The sequence below is a fragment of the Erpetoichthys calabaricus genome, chromosome 2 (assembly GCF_900747795.2).
Source record: "Erpetoichthys calabaricus chromosome 2, fErpCal1.3, whole genome shotgun sequence".
NCBI classification, from domain to species: Eukaryota; Metazoa; Chordata; class Cladistia; order Polypteriformes; family Polypteridae; genus Erpetoichthys; species Erpetoichthys calabaricus.
Genome location: NC_041395.2, coordinates 251,965,984 through 251,985,508, shown reverse-complemented (window position 1 = coordinate 251,985,508; position 19,525 = coordinate 251,965,984). Strand labels below are relative to the sequence as shown.

At 35.3% G+C, this 19,525-nt stretch overlaps 1 protein-coding gene across 3 annotated transcripts in view; it reads right to left on the bottom strand.

The window, feature by feature from the left end:
* exoc6 (exocyst complex component 6) overlaps positions 1-19,525 on the bottom strand; it is a 180,423-nt gene that overhangs the window by 109,295 nt on the left and 51,603 nt on the right. For all 3 annotated transcript variants that reach the window (XM_051922833.1, XM_028795360.2, XM_028795361.2), the window contains exons 2-5: positions 13,030-13,201; positions 10,790-10,837; positions 10,588-10,678; positions 8,550-8,595 (exon numbers count right to left, since the gene is read on the bottom strand). In XM_051922833.1, coding sequence (XP_051778793.1) covers positions 8,550-8,595; positions 10,588-10,678; positions 10,790-10,837; positions 13,030-13,201 — 357 coding nt within the window. The remainder of the gene's footprint in view (positions 1-8,549; positions 8,596-10,587; positions 10,679-10,789; positions 10,838-13,029; positions 13,202-19,525) is intronic.

The following is a 19,525-nucleotide window of genomic DNA, read 5'->3' as shown; positions in this document are numbered from 1 at the left end:
ATTATTATTATTAACTCCAAAGAATGTTAACACATTGTCAGTTGCAACACCAAAATCATAATCAATGACCTTAAAATTCTGGCTCCTTATTGTTTTCTCAACCAGCTCTAATTCTGTATTACATTTAACTCAGCTAAAATAAACCTTTTACATCTAAAACATAGCTTTGTGAAATTTGTGATTCAATTAACTATTTACTACTTTTCTTTAATAACAGAAACATCTTGAGGCTAATCAGACACATTGCAGTATAAACAATGCATTGATTATAGCAAAGAAAGAAATGAATGGCAATAATACTATATGCAAGACAATTAAAATAAATGAATGGAATAGCGGGGCGGCACAGTGGCACAGTGGTAGCGCCGCTGCCTCGCAGTAAGGAGACCTGGGTTTGCTATCTGGGTCCTCCCTGCGTGGAGTTTGCATGTTCTCCCCGTGTCTGCGTGGGTTTCCTTCCACAGTCCAAAGACATGCAGGTTAGGTGTATTGCTTGCCCCTAGTGTGTGCTTGGGTGTGTGTGTGTGTGTGTCCTGCGGTGGGGCTGGCGCCCTGCCGGGGGTTTGTTTCTGCCTTGTGCCCTGTGTTGGCTGGGATTGGCTGTGTTAGGATATAGCAGGTTGGACAAAGACTGACTGACTGACTGACTGACTGACTGAATGGAGTAGCAATTTCTAAATGTAATTGTTTGTATCCTTTCATCCTAATGTTTTAATTGATAATGCATGTGTGCCTGTAGTGATCTTTGATCCACATAATCCATCAGGTTTCCAGAAAAATGATGTTTCATTGATATTGTGATGGCACTCAGATGTAATGATCAATTGTAACCAAATGTTTCTTCAATTATGTCAATAAGCAAATGCTGGGGTGAAGGTGAGGAATGGAGGAGTGAAAATTTTGGCTGTAAATCTAGAAAAAAGAGTTCAGTCATATGTGTCAAAGAGAACTGACTGCCTTAATGCTTCACTGTCGGGTTGTACAAATCATTAATTTTTTTCCTGTACAATAACTTCAAAACAGTTAAGGAAGCATCATAACATACCAATAAGAAGTTTGACATAACACAAGTTGTTAAAATGCAGCACTGACTTCCAGATAAGATTAGAGCAAATTTAAAAAATAAGGGTTAATTTATTAATTGATAAATGGCTTAAACCCTACATAAGTTATTGAATGTATTCATCCAAATACAGTAGTCCAGAATTTACAGTGTGATCATGATATTGTTTAAAGTTCTAACATTAAATAAAATTACTAGGGGATGCAAAATGTATAGCGTCCTCAGACTCTGCAGTGATCCCACTTTAATTACTGAATTTATTAATGTAAATATTCCAGAATGTACAATGCAATTATAACATGCTTTAAATTCTAACAATAAATAAAACTACTAAAGGATGCAAAGTCTACAGTAACCTCAGACTCTGCAGTTAACTCTATAATTGCAGTGTTTTAGCTTTCAACAGTATGTCTGAATTGAAGGTGTATGTTATAATTTTGTTTTTTTATTTAATAACACTACTTGTTTAATTCAATGTTTTGTAAATTTATTTACATATTTTACAAAAGAGTTAGTTATCTGTGCAGCTAACACACATTCCAGCCTGCATTTGGGATTCAGATAATCCAAGCTGAGATAACAATTTGTGTTTCTTCTACTTCAGTTTGTTAGATAAAATACAGATTTCTACCCTTGTAATGATACCCTGCATGATTTTTTTCCTAAGCTCATAATTTAAAGCTAAACACATACTAATTCTCATCAAAATGACCAAATAGCTTCCTATGTTTATGTAATAAAGCCTCCTGCACCCCAAGCTCAGATAGCCTCCTAATGTGTCTGTTAAGCATGGCTGATATGTGTTATTCAGAATAATTGTGTTGACTCTTTGCCTTCAATGCTTTTTTTTTGGCACACTTTTTTTTTTCTTTCAAAAAGGCAACATGGCATAAGTAAGCTGGGAAGACAGAGAAGTCCAGTTTTTATTGTGATACCACACAATCAAAAAGTGCTACTATGTTACTTTCAACCTTAGAAACTAAAGAATCAACATATCTAGTTTCATGAAAGGTCTGCCACCTCGACTGATGGCTACATAAGTAATCAATCATTGGCAAGAAGAGCACCTTCACCCTCCCTCCTTCTCTTGATGATGGCCAGGAAGCCCGTCACTAGAAAAGACAAAAGCAGTGTTTGGTATTTTTTTGACACTTGTAAGATCAGTGTGGAGATGCAGCAAATGAGTGATCTATCCATAAAGACAGGTTGTACTTGCTGGCAGGCAACTGAAAACAAATATTTTTGAAGTATAATACCTCAAAAAAAAAAAAAAAAAACTTCAGCATTTTTTCCAACACAGATATAACAGAAGAGCTTTATTTTTTGATTTTTTTCAAGACTGAGCTACAACTGTATGATAACACTGATACTACACTAACTTAAGAGGGGAACACTTTCATTCAGCTTTAATTACACTGATATATGGATTATCATCAACAAAGGTTGTCTAAAAAAATGTTGGTATAGCACAAGATGCCTGCTATGGACATCATTTAAGTTTTATAAGACAAATCATGCAATACACTACAATACAATACACAGTGTATTAACTTTATATAAAATTCTTAATGTATGCCTCAGTCAGAGCAGAAGAGTAAGCATATTCAGTAATAATATTTTATTCTGGAGTTTCTGTATGCGTGCATGTATATATAAATATATACAGTACACAAGGTGTAACAATTTAATTTCTTGTAATGAACCTATATAAAAAACATATGTGTATCTGTTGACACCTTCAAAATAATCTCCTTCTGCAGCTATGCATTTAGTTAGATGATGGTGCCACTGCTAGAAACATGCCTGGAACTCTGTTTCTGGAATACCCTTGAGTTCCGTTGTTACGTTATGATACGCTGGATGTCAGAAATGTCTGAAAATATTCACCTTTTCATGGCAATTTTTCATTTTTGGGTAGAGCCAGAAATCACAAGGCGCTAGATCAGGTGAATAGCGTGGATGAGCCAATTTGGCAATTGATTTCTCAGCCAGGAAGTTGCAAACACTGAGTGCATCATGGCTTGAGGCATTGACTTGATGGATGATCCACCTCTGGCATTGTTGTTCACATCTTCTTACACCACCTTGAATCTCTTATGCCATTCAAACTCACTTAACTTTTTCATAGCATCCTAACCATACACCACTTTCAACAGCACCAACATTACTGTAGCACTTTATAACATGGGCAACACTACACGGCTGTTCCAAAAGTCAAACAGTCACACCTCATACAGTGGTGTGAAAAACTATTTGCCCCCTTCCTGATTTCTTATTCTTTTGCATGTTTGTCACACAAAATGTTTCTGATCATCAAACACATTTAACCATTAGTCAAATATAACACAAGTAAACACAAAATGCAGTTTGTAAATGGTGGTTTTTATTATTTAGGGAGAAAAAAAAATCCAAACCTATATGGCCCTGTGTGAAAAAGTAATTGCCCCCTGAACCTAATAACTGGTTGGGCCACCCTTAGCAGCAATAACTGCAATCAAGCGTTTGCGATAACTTGCAATGAGTCTATTACAGCGCTCTGGAGGAATTTTGGCCCACTCATCTTTGCAAAATTGTTGTAATTCAGCTTTATTTGAGGGTTTTCTAGCATGAACCGCCTTTTTAAGGTCATGCCATAGCATCTCAATTGGATTCAGGTCAGGACTTTGACTAGGCCACTCCAAAGTCTTCATTTTGTTTTTCTTCAGCCATTCAGAGGTGGATTTGCTGGTGTGTTTTGGGTCAGTGTCCTGTTGCAGCACCCAAGATCGCTTCAGCTTGAGTTGATGAACAGATGGCCGGACATTCTCCTTCAGGATTTTTTGGTAGACAGTAGAATTCATGGTTCCATCTATCACAGCAAGCCTTCCAGGTCCTGAAGCAGCAAAACAACCCAGACCATCACACTACCACCACCATATTTTACTGTTGGTATGATGTTCTTTTTCTGAAATGCTGTGTTCCTTTTACGCCAGATGTAACGGGACATTTGCCTTCCAAAAAGTTCAACTTTTGTCTCATCAGTCCACAAGGTATTTTCCCAAAAGTCTTGGCAATCATTGAGATGTTTCTTAGCAAAATTGAGACGAGCCCTAATGTTCTTTTTGCTTAACAGTGGTTTGCGTCTTGGAAATCTGCCATGCAGGCCGTTTTTTGCCCAGTCTCTTTCTTATGGTGGAGTCGTGAACACTGACCTTAATTGAGGCAAGTGAGGTCTGCAGTTCTTTAGACGTTGTCCTGGGGTCTTTTGTGACCTCTCGGATGAGTCGTCTCTGCGCTCTTGGGGTAATTTTGGTCGGCCGGCCACTCCTGGGAAGGTTCACCACTGTTCCATGTTTTTGCCATTTGTGGATAATGGCTCTCACTGTGGTTCGCTGGAGTCCCAAAGCTTTAGAAATGGCTTTATAACCTTTACCAGACTGATAGATCTCAATTACTTCTGTTCTCATTTGTTCCTGAATTTCTTTGGATCTTGGCATGATGTCTAGCTTTTGAGGTGCTTTTGGTCTACTTCTCTGTGTCAGGCAGCTCCTATTTAAGTGATTTCTTGATTGAAACAGGTGTGGCAGTAATCAGGCCTGGGGGTGGCTACGGAAATTGAACTCAGGTGTGATACACCACAGTTAGGTTATTTTTTAACAAGGGGGCAATTACTTTTTCACACAGGGCCATGTAGGTTTGGATTTTTTTTCTCCCTAAATAATAAAAGCCATCATTTAAAAACTGCATTTTGTGTTTACTTGTGTTATATTTGACTAATGGTTAAATGTGTTTGATGATCAGAAACATTTTGTGTGACAAACATGCAAAAGAATAAGAAATCAGGAAGGGGGCAAATAGTTTTTCACACCACTGTATATACACACTCACAAGCACACACAAAACAGATTGAAATAAGAGTGACAACTTAAAATATATTTTAGCTGCCTTAGTATTAAATGGCATATATAAGGAAGGCATGGTGTTATAGGAGGTATAACTGCAAAAAAGAACATGCAGAGGCACTTCATCCAAAAGCACCAGTTTGAACTTTCCAGCAGGCCAAATTTTAAATGCACAAATCGCTAAAAAAGTTTTCTAACTCCATAAATGCTGCTTATATATGTGGGAGGAATGAGGACACGGAATTCCCAATGTATGCTCATAACCAATACAAAGATCGTAAATGAGTGTTACGTAGATTAGCATGTCAGTCCTTGAAAAAGTATTAACAATGGTCTCTGCCTTTTTCTTCCCTGACAAGGACACAAAAAATTGTCAGAGACCTCATTACATATTGTCGTATTTCCCAGTCTCCACATTTCTGCCATGGAAACTGGGAAAGAGATTTAGTGGTTTTACTAGAGCTGAACTTTTTAAGGAACCAGTTCCCAGAAAATGTGCTTCCCTTGCTCAATACTTGTTCTATAATAGGAGCCTGCATTTTCATTGATTATTAACCAGTCAATCAACGAGTTAATCTTTAACACAGCATCATTCACAATTGCAAGGATGAAAATAATTTTACATACAACTCTGATGTATTTATTTGAATTTCACAATATTATCAAACTTTGTCAGATCATGTATGCTTTTACTTCTTTCTTACTTGATCAAATACATTTTTACTTTTTTCTGAAAGAAATGGCTTATACAGTATCCCCAAAAGATTACATTTACATTGTTAGGAGTCTTGTGTTCTTATCCATCAGTAAGTTTACCTGAGAAAACTGATCAAAGTGGAAGGGGCCAGAGAAACAGCAACCCCAAATTTAGACTACTATCAGAGTTCTCTGTAAATCTAACTGAACTTTTCTCAGAACTTAGACATAAGGACCACTTTTGGAATCAGGCCTAACTTGGTGTTCATATCTAAGTGCTTGGTGACATGATACTAAAAAAAGACCAAATAAGCAGCCATCTGGCAAAAAGGCAAGGTGTTAGGAGACAATTGCAAAACCAGTAAAGTTATAGGTATGTGTGTAACAGATCAGATGTTGTAGACCTTTTCATTGACTCTTATAATATGGTGTATAGTTTGTTGAGGGGAAGGACAGAGGGTCCTGAAAGGTCTAAAAATTCAAAGAAGATATAGTCAATCAATTCTCTAATACATTGGTGGTTACCCAGAGTTAATGCCCCATGTAGGTACAGAAATAATCAAAAGCTCTCATTTGGTTGTTGTACAACTGAAGATTGTACTTGAGAACCTGTGATTTCTGTGTATGTGCCTAACAATGTTTCAACGTATTGGTGGCTTTTAGAAATGGTAGATTTGGTGTGCAAAAGGGTATTTCTCTCTGACTCTATAGTTCTATGCAGAGGCTCCAGTCCTTATCAGGGCAAAAAGTAAGATGGAGGAGCACTAATCGGAAGAGCTGTCTGTTCTTAATCCTAGTGATTTGTTATTAGATTTCTGCGTCAGTCATTGATTGTCTACAACAAACACCCTGTTCCAACACAATGATGCTTATATGCAGATCAGTTACTAAAGAATCTTGGGCTAAAGGTCAAACATCGACTTTGTAGTCATGTCATTCGATCTGAAGTTGTAAGCCTTGTACACTCAGTTAAACAGAGGTGTTGAATGATCACCAGATCACCTTTGGCAAACTTGTTCAGAAAAACATCTCATCTGATGGAGAGACCCAGAAGGCCCAAATGTGTGGTACTGGTGTCTTGGGAACACCTGAAAGATAAATTTGTTTGGAAGACATTCAAAGATCTTCTGTTTGATTTCTTTGTTAGCATGTAAATGCAATCGTGAACATGACCAGCACGGTATAGTAGCACCAGTTCTGTAGATGAGGTAATGAACAGTGGTGGTGAGATAGAACTTGATTCTCAACACTGAACCTTTGACTTTCAGTCTACATACCCACCCAAAATTAAAGTCATTAAAGAATGAGGTTGGGTATTCATGTAGCTGAAATGAGGTTGCTGCACAGGATTTCTAGACTCGCTCATTATGACAGGGTGAAGAGCAAGACAACAGAGAAGGACCATGGATAAAAGGCACATGTTGCCTAAAGGTCAGTAACAGGAGTTGTTCGATACACAGCCCACTGGAAAGAGCCCCACAGGCGACCTCAGCTCAGGTTGAAGTCTTATTTAGCCTTGGAATTCCAAAAAAATATTACAAGGGACTGAAAACTATTGCTAGTATCTAGGAATCTGGTCTGAACAGCTCTGTTGTAATATCATGATGATTTGTTGCTATCATGACATTCATCAAAAAACTGGGACAGATATGAATTTAAGATAAACCCCTAAGTTTGGATGCTTTTGAATGTACTGAATATTGATTATTTAAATCCTCACTATAGTAATTCTAACAAAGCTCATCAGTAATGGTTTGAATAATAAAAAAAAAAGTGCTGCAACTAAATTACATATAGTGTCCAGTCATATTGCAATATTGAATGCATGGAACAGTAGAACATACCTGGAAACAAAGTAATACAAGGAAAACTACAAGTTGATATGAGATGTCATGGAAAATTCTGACTTGAAGTTTTCACAATGGAGCTGTTAACATAACTTTTATTTTTTCATATGGTTTCCTTATTTTTAAACAAATAAATCTCAACCCACATAACACTGTGGAGAAGTACACATACACTTTAGTTATGCTTTCCTTGTCTTCTAATTTGAAAAAAAACTGTGTTACTCCTTATATACTGGCAAGTAAATGATGACATGTGGTTCCTTATAAGATGGTAACAGTTTGATGCTTGGTTATCATCCTGCCACATAACGAAACAGGCACATTGTGGCGTGCATATAGAGCTTAACGAGTTTTTAATTAACATTACACAAATACGTAACTTATATAAAAGTAAATCATAATGCAATTCATAATAAAATACAAGTACATGAGCATAAACAGATATAAGTATATATAGTAAGTTTACCCTCACCCCCTACAATAGATTGATAATGAAAGGTACTATATTACATATAATGGAAGGTGATATGAATACGCAGATATGAGCACTTTTCTCCCACTGAGGCCATTCTGTTACTGCTTCTCACTCTAAAACTTACTTTATGTGCACTACCATAATGCCAACAGAAAACTTAAATGCAATACCATATAATAATATAATATGCAAGTGGTCTTCATTTTTAATAACTTAAATAATAACATTAATACCTTCGTACATTTATTATTAAAACTCATACCATGTTTTGATCATTGCTACTGCAAAATAATATGTTTGTTTTTATTTTGCAACTCTAAATTAGACCTGTGTTAGTGCGACTGTGATACACATTTAAAAATTAAACTCAACAGGTGAATAGAAGTAGTTAATCCAGGGCTGCTAATAGTGTACGATGGGGCTTGGCTCTGAAGGCTCATTCTGCAGATGTTATTAAGAGACAATCCATTTTAGATGGCGAAAAGTCATTACTGCTATTTATACAATTATTATTTTTATAAACAACATTAAAAATGTATTTTTCATTATTATTGCAATTATTAAAATTCAGTAAATGCTTATCTCACCTTTTAGATTCAAGTTGTTCTTTAAGCTTGCTGTACATTTCCAGAACTGAAATAAAAACAGTCTTTTCATATTTATGTACAATTAATAAATCAAAAACTACAGTTTAACACTTCAATTAGGGTTACAGCCCAGCCTAGGGATATTATCTTTTATTAAATTAACTCTCATTTTCTACCATAGAATATCAAACTTATACTTTACAATACATGAAAAGTATCTTTTGCTACTCCCACTGGTGCAGGCACATGCAGTACAGTATACAGAATTATTTAGATCAAATACAAATTACTAAACAAAGCTTTAGCAATTAAATGTAACAAAGATAATTAAACATGCAAATGTATCAAATAAAATTAACATAAATTTCAGACATACTGTAAAAATGCAACAAGTATCAGGTAGTACAGGTAACAATCAAACAATACATATAACTGAGCTATGGACAGCCAGTAACTTTGACTCCATAGTGCAAGCTGACTGAGAATGCAGGCTCTTACATAAATGCAGTCTTGCTCGCAGATCATTAAAATGATTGTATTGGAGTAAACAGTTTAACTGCCCACTACTAAAAAAAACAACGAGAGTCTGATGGTACAGCAGGTGCATTGCAATTTTGGAACGAAAACACACAATGCATGAAGCATTATTGAGGAATTAAGAAGTATTGTTTCACTGATTAAAAAAATAAAGTTGCAGATGATCAGAACTGACATATAGTGGTTAGTTTGGGGCTAACTAGGACGTTCTGTGCTACTTGCAACAAATTGCAGATATCTTGGCAACCAATCATGAGGAAAGAGATGATACAATCAAACAGTCACAGCATGCTGCCAAACATTACAGCACAGACTTATTCAGCATGTCTACCTCTTTAACTACCACAAACGCCACAAAATGAAACATTAATGTTAGGCCATAACATTTTGCTAAAGATAAGGATTTCAGCATATAGTATGTAATACTGTAAGATATGCAGAAATGAAAGTGCAGTTATTAGGTCAACCAAACTCTAAACTTGCTTAACCCAAAGGACTGTTAACCATACTCAATCTCCCTCTTCCCAGCTTTAAGGATTACTTTCTCCAAGAATCTTCATAACTGGAACTTCCATTTACAAATGGCCATATCTCACGTTAGCTTCTGTTATCATGACTTCTCCATTTTACTCAAAAAATATTGATAAATCTATAATTATTTATTTAAAAAGATACTTCTGTTAATGTATGAAAGAGTTACACAAGTAGGTACTTTTTTCCAAATGTGTTGGGTGGCATGATGGTGCAGTTGGTAGAGCTGCTAACAAATTGATTCAAAGCTCCGGGTTCATATTTTCTACCCACTTTCACTAAGATGTACAGTATTGTTAATTGATGATTCTTACTTGGCCCTGTGTGAGTGTGACTCTAAGTGGGTGCACAAGTGGGACCTCCGTTGGACTGGTGCCCTGTCCTTTGCTTATGTGCCAGCTGCTTCTTGGACAGCCTCTGGCTCCCCCATGACCCGGAGCTGAACTAAGGGGACTTGGGAATTTTACATTTTCATATTGCAGATGTATATCAGTATAAGAACTCTTTAGTTTGTCTTCAGTGAAGAGTACTACTTAAGAATACACCAAATTGAGCTACATCATAAATGGTGTTTGTTTCCATTTTAGTTGGGCCTGTAAGAGACTGAACAGTTACTATAAGAAGTATCTGAAAAATTAAGCCAGTCTGCTAGATTTTGCTGATTCCTTCACACTTATTCCTGAATTTCACTTCTCATGCTTGTATAAATGTAATGGCCTCTTGACCAAGGCGATATAAACATGGACATAGCACAGTATGGTTTTATCACCTTTGAGAAGCACTAACTCTTGTAATTACAAAAATTATAACACTAAATGGAAGTATTCTAGATAAAGCTTTATAAAGGTAAATTATAAGCCTTGATTCTGTTTATTTAGATTTACAGCATCACATCGTTTTGTTTTCAGGTCCTGTTAAATCATTCTGACAGAAACATATATGTAACACATTTCTGTCAGTCCTTTCTCACCTGGTATGCACAACTGAAGCTTTTCAACCGTAGTAGCAATATTTCTTTGCTGAACTCTGCATCGAATCATTTCTTCTGTCTGAGCTGTCACCTTACATAACAAAGTCAACAAGAGTTAATCTAAAGTCTGAAAAACTAATCATTACATTGAATGTTCACTGTATTGTACATTTTTAATTTTCAGTGCTTCAAAAAGACATACTTCTTTCCCAGCATCCTGCAGTCTTCGATTGGTGTCAGTAACCTGGACCTAAAAAATAATATCACTTTTGTTAGAGAAATAAGCACATTATTCCCTGTTGTAACTGCTCACCCTTGTAATCAGATCATGCTTCATGAGGAGTTAAGAACAAAGAGATGCAAATTCTAATTAAATCTGCAGCGGGAACTTGAACTTTTGATCGCAGAGGGCTTTTATACACTTTAATCACTTATGACAGCTCTTTCTAACAGATTCTGTGACAAACTTCTCAATTTTACTTGGGATTTTTGAACTTTACTTGTTCATCTAGGTCTGTCAAACAATTCAAACCATTGACCCAATTGACCACTGGTCCTTCTTGATAACCTCAATGAGCTCTATATGCCACTCTTTGTCTGAAATAAAATGGCAATTAAATTTTCTGGTAATTAAACATTCATTTTTTGCTGAATACAAACACTGGGTGGTTGATTAACATCAAATGTGGAAATCTCCTCAAGCCTGCAGCATGTTAATACTGCAGGTGCGGGTCCAGCTCGACCTCAGACTTTCCCACATATTAAGTAACTCATTAGGTCATCATAATAAGGAAGCACATTTCAGTTTATTAAAAATCTCATTAATTTTCAAACAAAGATGCTCAGTGACCTCATTGATGCTTTATTTGGTCCCTTGTTATCTGAATATCCTTTATATAATGCTAGTCTAATTACAACCCTGGGTGAACTACTCTTGTACCATTCAGTGCACATATTTTACTTTCAGAAGTGTAAAGAGAGCTAAAGAGAATTGGCCTATGGCTGAACTTTAAACTCATTGACAGTTCTTTAAAATGTTCAAAATGATTTGAAGAAAGACCTATTTTTTTCTTAGGGCTTATGTTCAATAACATCAAGGTCCTGTTTTTTTGCCAGTTTTCTAGGCATCTACATATGAATATATAAAATTAACCTATTAAGTACTTTAATCACCAAGGCAAACAAGTAGCTTAATTAGTTTTAAAATTACAGACCAATCTTTTGCTTGCTGGAATGAGCTGTGCATTGTAATTGTGAAAATCCTGAATTAAAAAAAAAAAGTTTTCTTAAGCTGTTGAAAATGGAAAAAAATAAAAAGATGACTTCATTTAAGATGCTGGTCTTCAGAAGTTGTTTCAAAAGAGACTGTAGGCTGCATGTGTACAAATGCATTTTACTTGCACCTTTTGTGTGCATCCCAGTCTCACCAATATAAATGCTAATACAGGGATCATGATGCTTTTAAACAGGGGTCACACACAGATGAAGGCTAAATTGGACACTCACACAGTGGGGGGCGCAAAACCTTTATAACATGATACCACTTCCACTGAGACTACTCTTTACTTTGAGTATTAAGCAATGGGATTAGGAGGTAAGGCTGAAGAAAGACAAGGGCACAATGCACTCCCACCCCAGCACGAAAGGTATGCCTAACTCTAAAGTCTTCAGATTTGTAATTCAGCAGGGAAACCTAAGGGAAAAAAACTGCACTGACCTCGGCATTTTATTACAAATCTGTTTTCTGTTCTAAACCTTTTCAAATCACTGCTCTGAACAAAACGTTACAGCGTATTTTGCCAGCATCATCTATAGATACCCTGAAGTCTAGCTTATGTGTCACAGTGATTTTATTGAGATTTATTTACTTTACTTGTCTTTCTGCTGAATGACTGTATTTAAGAATGCATTTTTCCTGGTATGGGTTTTAATAAAAGAAGTACAACAAATAGTGTTACTAAATCCCTCAAACTTTTTATCTCATTTGTTATCTTCCCCACAACCGTTTTACCTTTTCAAAAATAAACTAAGAGATGGAGTATCAGGGAAGGTAAAATATGTGGAAGCCATTATAATATAATAATATTACCTCTACAGCTAATACTAAATAGTCAAATAAGAAAAAAATTTAGGAAAAAAATACAGGTATGTTAACATTCACTATCTTTCTATAAATTTTGCTATCCATTCCCACGTATTTATTGGGCCTTCTGACTTTTCCTTTTGTCAGCAAATTGATGAAATTCATTTAAATACGTTTCTCTACAGACCTGACTAATTTGACATTTATTCTGCGTTATGATGGTCACAAGGTTTATAATAATCTTACCAAACAACTAGAAACTCTTTGATAGAGTAGTAATTAACTAAGCTTGTTTGAAAAAATGTTAAATATGGTAAGGTTTATTGCATGAATTTGCATTATTGTTTTTAAATCTTTACCATTAGTTTTTCTGCATCTGCTCTAACTTTTAAGAGTTCAGTAATGGCATCCACAAAGCCCTGATGATGAAAATTGCACATTTTTTCAATCTCCCGGTCATGGTTTCGGATACGAGCATCAAGTTTTTCCATAAATCGTTTATGGGCATTAGGCTGGTCATCATACACAGATCTGAAACAGACAAAAACAAAGAAAAAAATGGCAAAATGTTAAAAGAAATATAATATCACCATGTATTTTAAATGAGAACTCAAATAAGAATAAAGGATGCTAATGCTAAACAATATTTGTATCAAGTACAAATTGAAATCAGTCTAACCAAATATTAAGAGCATGTATTTTACTAAATATTTTCTTTCAAAGTGCATTGTTTAAATTATGTAATCCAATATAAGTAATATTTTTTCTGTAATGTATACACATTTTATTAATTCTATCACTGATCCATACATCTATCAAATCTTCACTATCACAAAGCGTTAACTCATTACAGCACAAATAACAATACAATATTGTATTCACTGTAACGAAGACTGCAGCTGTTGATTCACATTCAGTATTACATCTGAAAAACAAATACAGACATATTTTGAAAGGTCAAGCTTCATGGTTACATAGCGATTACATCAAATTTGGCAATCTAGTAATTACTGATTTTCTTTGAGTTTGCAAGTTCAGTTCTTAGGTTAATTTTCAATTCTAAATTTGACCTGTGCGGGTGCTGTGATGACCATCACCCATCCTGGCACAATTACTGCCTTCAGGCTGATGCTGCCCAGATAAGACCAAACAGGTTTGAGAATGTTATGTATTTTAAAAAGGTCACAGAAACATTTAAAGCTTAGAAATGAATAACTATGAAACACTTCTAAAGAAACATTCTGGGTTCAGATTCCAGTTCTTTCTGAAGAAGAAAGAGAAAACTAAAGGTTGGGTATGTCATATCTGTAATTATTTTATGTTTACATTATCTTAGTAAAGATAAAGTTCCAGTTGCTTGTGTATTCTGTTGTCATATATTCAACAGAATGTTTCATCTTGAACAATGCAGTATCCTGCAGCACACAGCACCATTCTGCCACCTACAGGTCTTACATGGAAAGAGTTTACAACAGTAAAAATGCTGCAAAAACGAATTACTTGTTGTTTAACAGTGGATTATTAACAAACAAATTAAAGTTATTTACATGTTTTGCCTGTAGCTACATCCTAAATTAACTCCACTGTTATCAAACTAGCTCATACCTTCTCTTTAGGCCAACCATAAAGAAACAATAGCGATTTGCCTTTGTTTGTTTTGTTTTGGTGAAAAGCAAATTCTTTTAGAGGATCTGTTCAAAACGTTTTTAAAACCTGGAAGGATCTAATCAATAATATTTTAAAATAAGCACTTGTATTGGGGAGAAAGACTCTGTTCCCTTTTACTACTCTCAAAAGTTTTACTCTGGCAGTTGGCCTTTCTTTCTTTCTTTCTCATGGGTGGGGGTTGAATTGAATTTAGTCTTGTTTCACTTGATTGTATGGAATGTTACATGCTATAAATAAATTCAATAAAAGTTATAAAAAAAAGGCAAACTGACATACGTACAAGCATTACCCACAGCAACCATATCATAAATATCCATAAATAAAAACAGAGGCACTGAAATGGGACAGAGGTACAAATAAACAATCAACACAAACTCAATGACCTAAGAAAACAAAAGATATAGCAGGACAAACTAAAAAAAAGCCAAAACACCATTTGCTGATGTTTGCAGAGGCATAAGTTGACAAGGTTTATTATTACTGTGACCTCTGTATATCATACAAACCTACATTTACTTTTAACAATTCAGATTGTTTTTACTGTTGACTGCTGACTTTGCATTATGACATAATTGTACCCATGTATAGAAAAAGCTTTTATTGAAACCTGGATATTATCCAGGTGCTTCCTGCAAATGAGAGATAAGCATTTGTGTTTTTCATGGTTAGCAGTGGTTTCCAATAAAAGGATTCACTCATTGGTCAACAGTCCTGTCTTCTTTGAAAATGTGACTCTCATAAGGCTTTAGTTTAATGTTTAGGATGTGCGCTGAGTATTCTGGAAGTAACTACTTAATGATATTTTAGCAAAATTGCATGTTTTATTATACATCTAGATAACTTGCATGTGGATAATGCTACGAGTGATGTGAGATTCTTTTTTTCTTTTTTCCATTTTTCACATTATTTGTTGTGCAGCATTGGTCACTATTGCCTTATATCATATTTTTTTCTCTCCATTCTGCTCCAAAAACGCAAATAAAATTTTTTGTCAGCCACCACTACAAAGTACACAGGGTAGTGTAACATATAGAAAAAAATTAGTTTTCGGTGAATTCATGTAATACAGTTGATTTAACTAGGGAGGCATTATTTTTTACACAGTGCTAATTGGTGGATAACTTTGCTAATTGGGTCAAATAAAAACATGCTACTTGTTCTCTTAAGTGTCCTTTATGTAATACTAAATTTTAGTTAAGACACAAAAATATTCTGTGTAAAAGAAACTGCAATAATAGAGGAAATCAGAAAAATACTGTTATGAATGGAGATAAGAACGATTAGATGGATGTGTGGAGTATCCCAGAGTGAGAGGAAGAACAATGCTGAGTTAAGTAAGTGTGTTGAAGAGAAACAAGTGGACATGTGGAGAAAAAGGCAGAGGTTGACTGAGTGGCTGAGTGAAGTGGTGCACCAAGATGAAGATGGAGGGGATGAGACTAAGAGGCCAAACAGAATATGATTGGAGATGGCGTCAAATGATTTGAAAAGAACGGGTTCCACCCTAAAGGATGCCCAGGATGGTGGAGAGTGGAGGAAAAAGATATAAGGGGCAACTAGCTAATCTGGGTAAACCCAGAATATAGTCATTTGAATGGTGGTGATAATGATGAAGATATATTGTAATGGATGACACAGATAGAATGGCACTCTTGCTAGAATGGTTGCTGATTCATTTCCCAGCCAGGATGCCATAATAATGGAAGGATAGAGGAAGACTGCCTCCCGGAGCCATGTGTTTTCCCGTATGGCACTCGTTTGGACACCTGCACAGCTGCATGGGAATAGTAGGTCTAGTGGGCTGCCTTGTAGGGGTCCTTGGGTGCAGCTTATGGGTGCTTTTGGGGGTAGGCCTGCCTGTCAGAAGGAAATTCTTTATACATACATATGCAAGAAGCTATCAAAAATTTTTGTGCCTAAACCTGGATTTGGTATTCTATAGTGCAAACTTGGTAGGGTACCTAAGATTAGGTCCTGTGTGCTAAACTGTGTTAACAGCAAGTTATTAGCATCTGTGCTTTACATTGTATGTTTCTTGTTTCAATGGAGGGTACAGAAAGGAAAATCAAGTGTCCTGCTTTACTAATTTGAGGGGTCTGGTCTTGGTACACATCCACTAGACAAAAGTTAATCATGAAGGAATATCTTTCACTAGCATTTGAAATTCTTTTATATTTAAAGTAAATTTAAAGATTTTAAAAATACACTTAATGATATGAAATGTTTGTTTTATCCATTCTCTAAACTCTTATATAAGTAATCATAAGGAAAACTAATCACAACCGACTGTATGAAGACAGAGAAGGTGTTACTTATTCAGTCAGCATGATGTTTAAAAGATACATAAAGTCACACAAGTGAGCCCCATAAAAATATTTAAAAATACTTAGATTACAATTCTTATATCAACACAACATTTAAAAAACAGAAGACATACATAAAAAGGAGCATCAGAAACAAAAGCATAAAAATGTTTTATTTTAACTATTATTTATTGAAAGAGGAATGTTGATTCTTTTGCATAAGAATTTACAATTATACAGTTGTGTTCTTTAGCATTAAAAATGAGTGTTTGGAGTCTTTTTGGAATAAAATAAGAAGCTATTCAGTTTTGAAAAACTGTGACTTAGTCTAATAAAACAAACAGAAGATTTTGGGTCTAACATAAAGGAATGTTTTTTTTTCATTTCCCTGAGGTATAAAGAAGAACACATCACAATGAAGGCAATGAGTCAGCAAGTCAGGGATTAATGGCATGTCTACAAAAACGGGGGATCTTTTCAATTTTTTCTTAAAAACACTTAATAATAACCTATAAAGAAAAATGTAAATGTCTCTGTCCATTTTCCTAACTCGGGTATGCAGGCAACATTGAGTTCAAGATAGAAACAAACTTCAGATGAGACAACAGTCCTTTAAAAGGCCCTCTCAGGCTCACACCAACACTCTCCAATACCAAATCAATTCACAATCAGCAATTAAAGGAAACATTTGGTATTCTGAAGTTAAGGTTATTTGTTTAGATTTTGGGACGTGCTGTTATTTACCCCAGACACTTGGCTCTGTTAAGTGCAGCTATACCTAGTAGTTTTTCTAAAACATTCCCTGAGTAGCTTACAATTGTCAACTATTGGTGAAGCAGTCCAAAAATGACCAAATATGTATACTGTAGTATATTTTGAAGAGGAGACTATATCTGCATTACCTCTTGAGACTTCTATAAAACAAGCCAATAAACAACGTTTTCGTAAAAAGTTAATTTCATTTTTGCATAACTCTGCCATAGTCCAAGTACCCCTAATACATCTTGTATTGTATGAATCCATCGTTTCTTCCACCACTCATGGTGTGCTTACTAATCCCTATGTTTTGAAAACCTGCATTGACAAACTATCTTTGAGTAGAGACTCTTGTGTGCTTTTACATTATCTTTTTATCAAGAGTTTATTTTTAAACTTCTACACATTAATTTAAATTATAACTTCATATCTATCATAATGCATCTCGCAGCAAAAGTGATAGCTGTAAAAGCTTAAGTCTTGCAACAGACTGAGAAGGAGAAGGTGACATAAAAGGAAAAATGGACAAAGGAAATTTTACCGCATGTAAATTCTTTGTAATATCTTTAGATTGGCAGCTGGTAGCATTCATGTGTTATACTTCTGGTATACCTGACAGTACTTGCTAAAATGCTGCAGATACACACTTTATATCTTGATTGTTTGTAAAGTCCAACCATGGCAGGTGAGTATTCAGTCCTGATGTGCTCCTTAAAACAATGTAACTTCAATGAAAATAATGGAAAATAAAACAAGCATTCTTCTAACCGAAAAGACAGTTTAGAAAATCTTGTAAATTCTATATTTACAACTTCAGTTTTTTAACCACCATAACAAATATATGTAGAAGAAATGCTTTGTGAAGCTTGGGCCTCTGCCAATTTCAGGTGATAATAATCAGCATGACTGCTTATGTTTCATATTTAGACCACTGCCTGCAATTGTAAAAGGCTAAAACTGACAAATGCAGCTTCACTTAAGAAATCAGTGGTCTGGGGTAAAACAACAGCACGCCACATGAACATAACCTAAACTAGGGAAATTCCAAAGTTATTTTTTAATGTACTGCAACTTACACATCTCCTCAGATTTTGGAGAAAACCAAATTACCTTTGTAATATCTCCGTTGGTGCAAGAAGAATGTGTAGACTGCACACAACTGGAACTAGGCTTCCTGGGCTATGCCGACATCTAGCCCTGTTAATATTTATATGACCGGATTGGTAATTGTGTAATATAATTTTAGAATGTTAGAAATTAATTTTACACTTTAAAAAAGGACAATGCTTCTGTTGTTGACCTTGCATAATAATGTTTTACTGATAACACCAAAAAGATGGATATTTTTTATAAAATAAAACTAACAAAAAGGAAAGACCTTTCAATTGTCTCAATAAAATTTAAATTAATTACATAAGAAATACATGTTTCTTCAGCCTGGTTCTCTTAGATGTAAAAGAAATTGGAGAAATATACTCATAACCATTTAATCATTTATATTATGAATTTTACTGATAAAAAAGCAACACTAATGACCAACTCAAAATAAAGTAGCAATTCTGTTCGTCTAGAGGTGGCTTACAAAAGCACATTTGTAACAAAAACAAAATCACCTCATTCAGTGTTCTACACATTCTCTGAAATTTATTTCTAAAATGCAAAAAGAAGTGTGCGAGACATACTGTATAATTTTATGTTTAATTCCAATCCATCCATCCATCCGTTATCCAACCCGCTGAATCCAAACACAGGGTCACGGGGGTCTGCTGGAGCCAATCCCAGCCAACACAGGGCACAAGGCAGGAACCAATCCCGGGCAGGGTGCCAACCCACCGCAGGACTAATTCCAATCCACAAGCAGTTAAATATTCAGAACCTGAATATTTTACTAAATTAATGTTTTGTAAGTGTGAACTATGTGCAAATCTGACAGGAAAGCTGAATATTATGAAAGATCTGATTCTAGCACCACTTCCTTCAGACTTTAAACACTGCATGCCATGTTCAGTAAACATAGTCACAAAGCTATTTTACCAATATTGTCTTTGGCAGTCAAAAAGAATACAAAACGAAACCTGGTATCCAGAAAACACTAATAGGCATTTCATTTTGTTTTAATACCATAAGG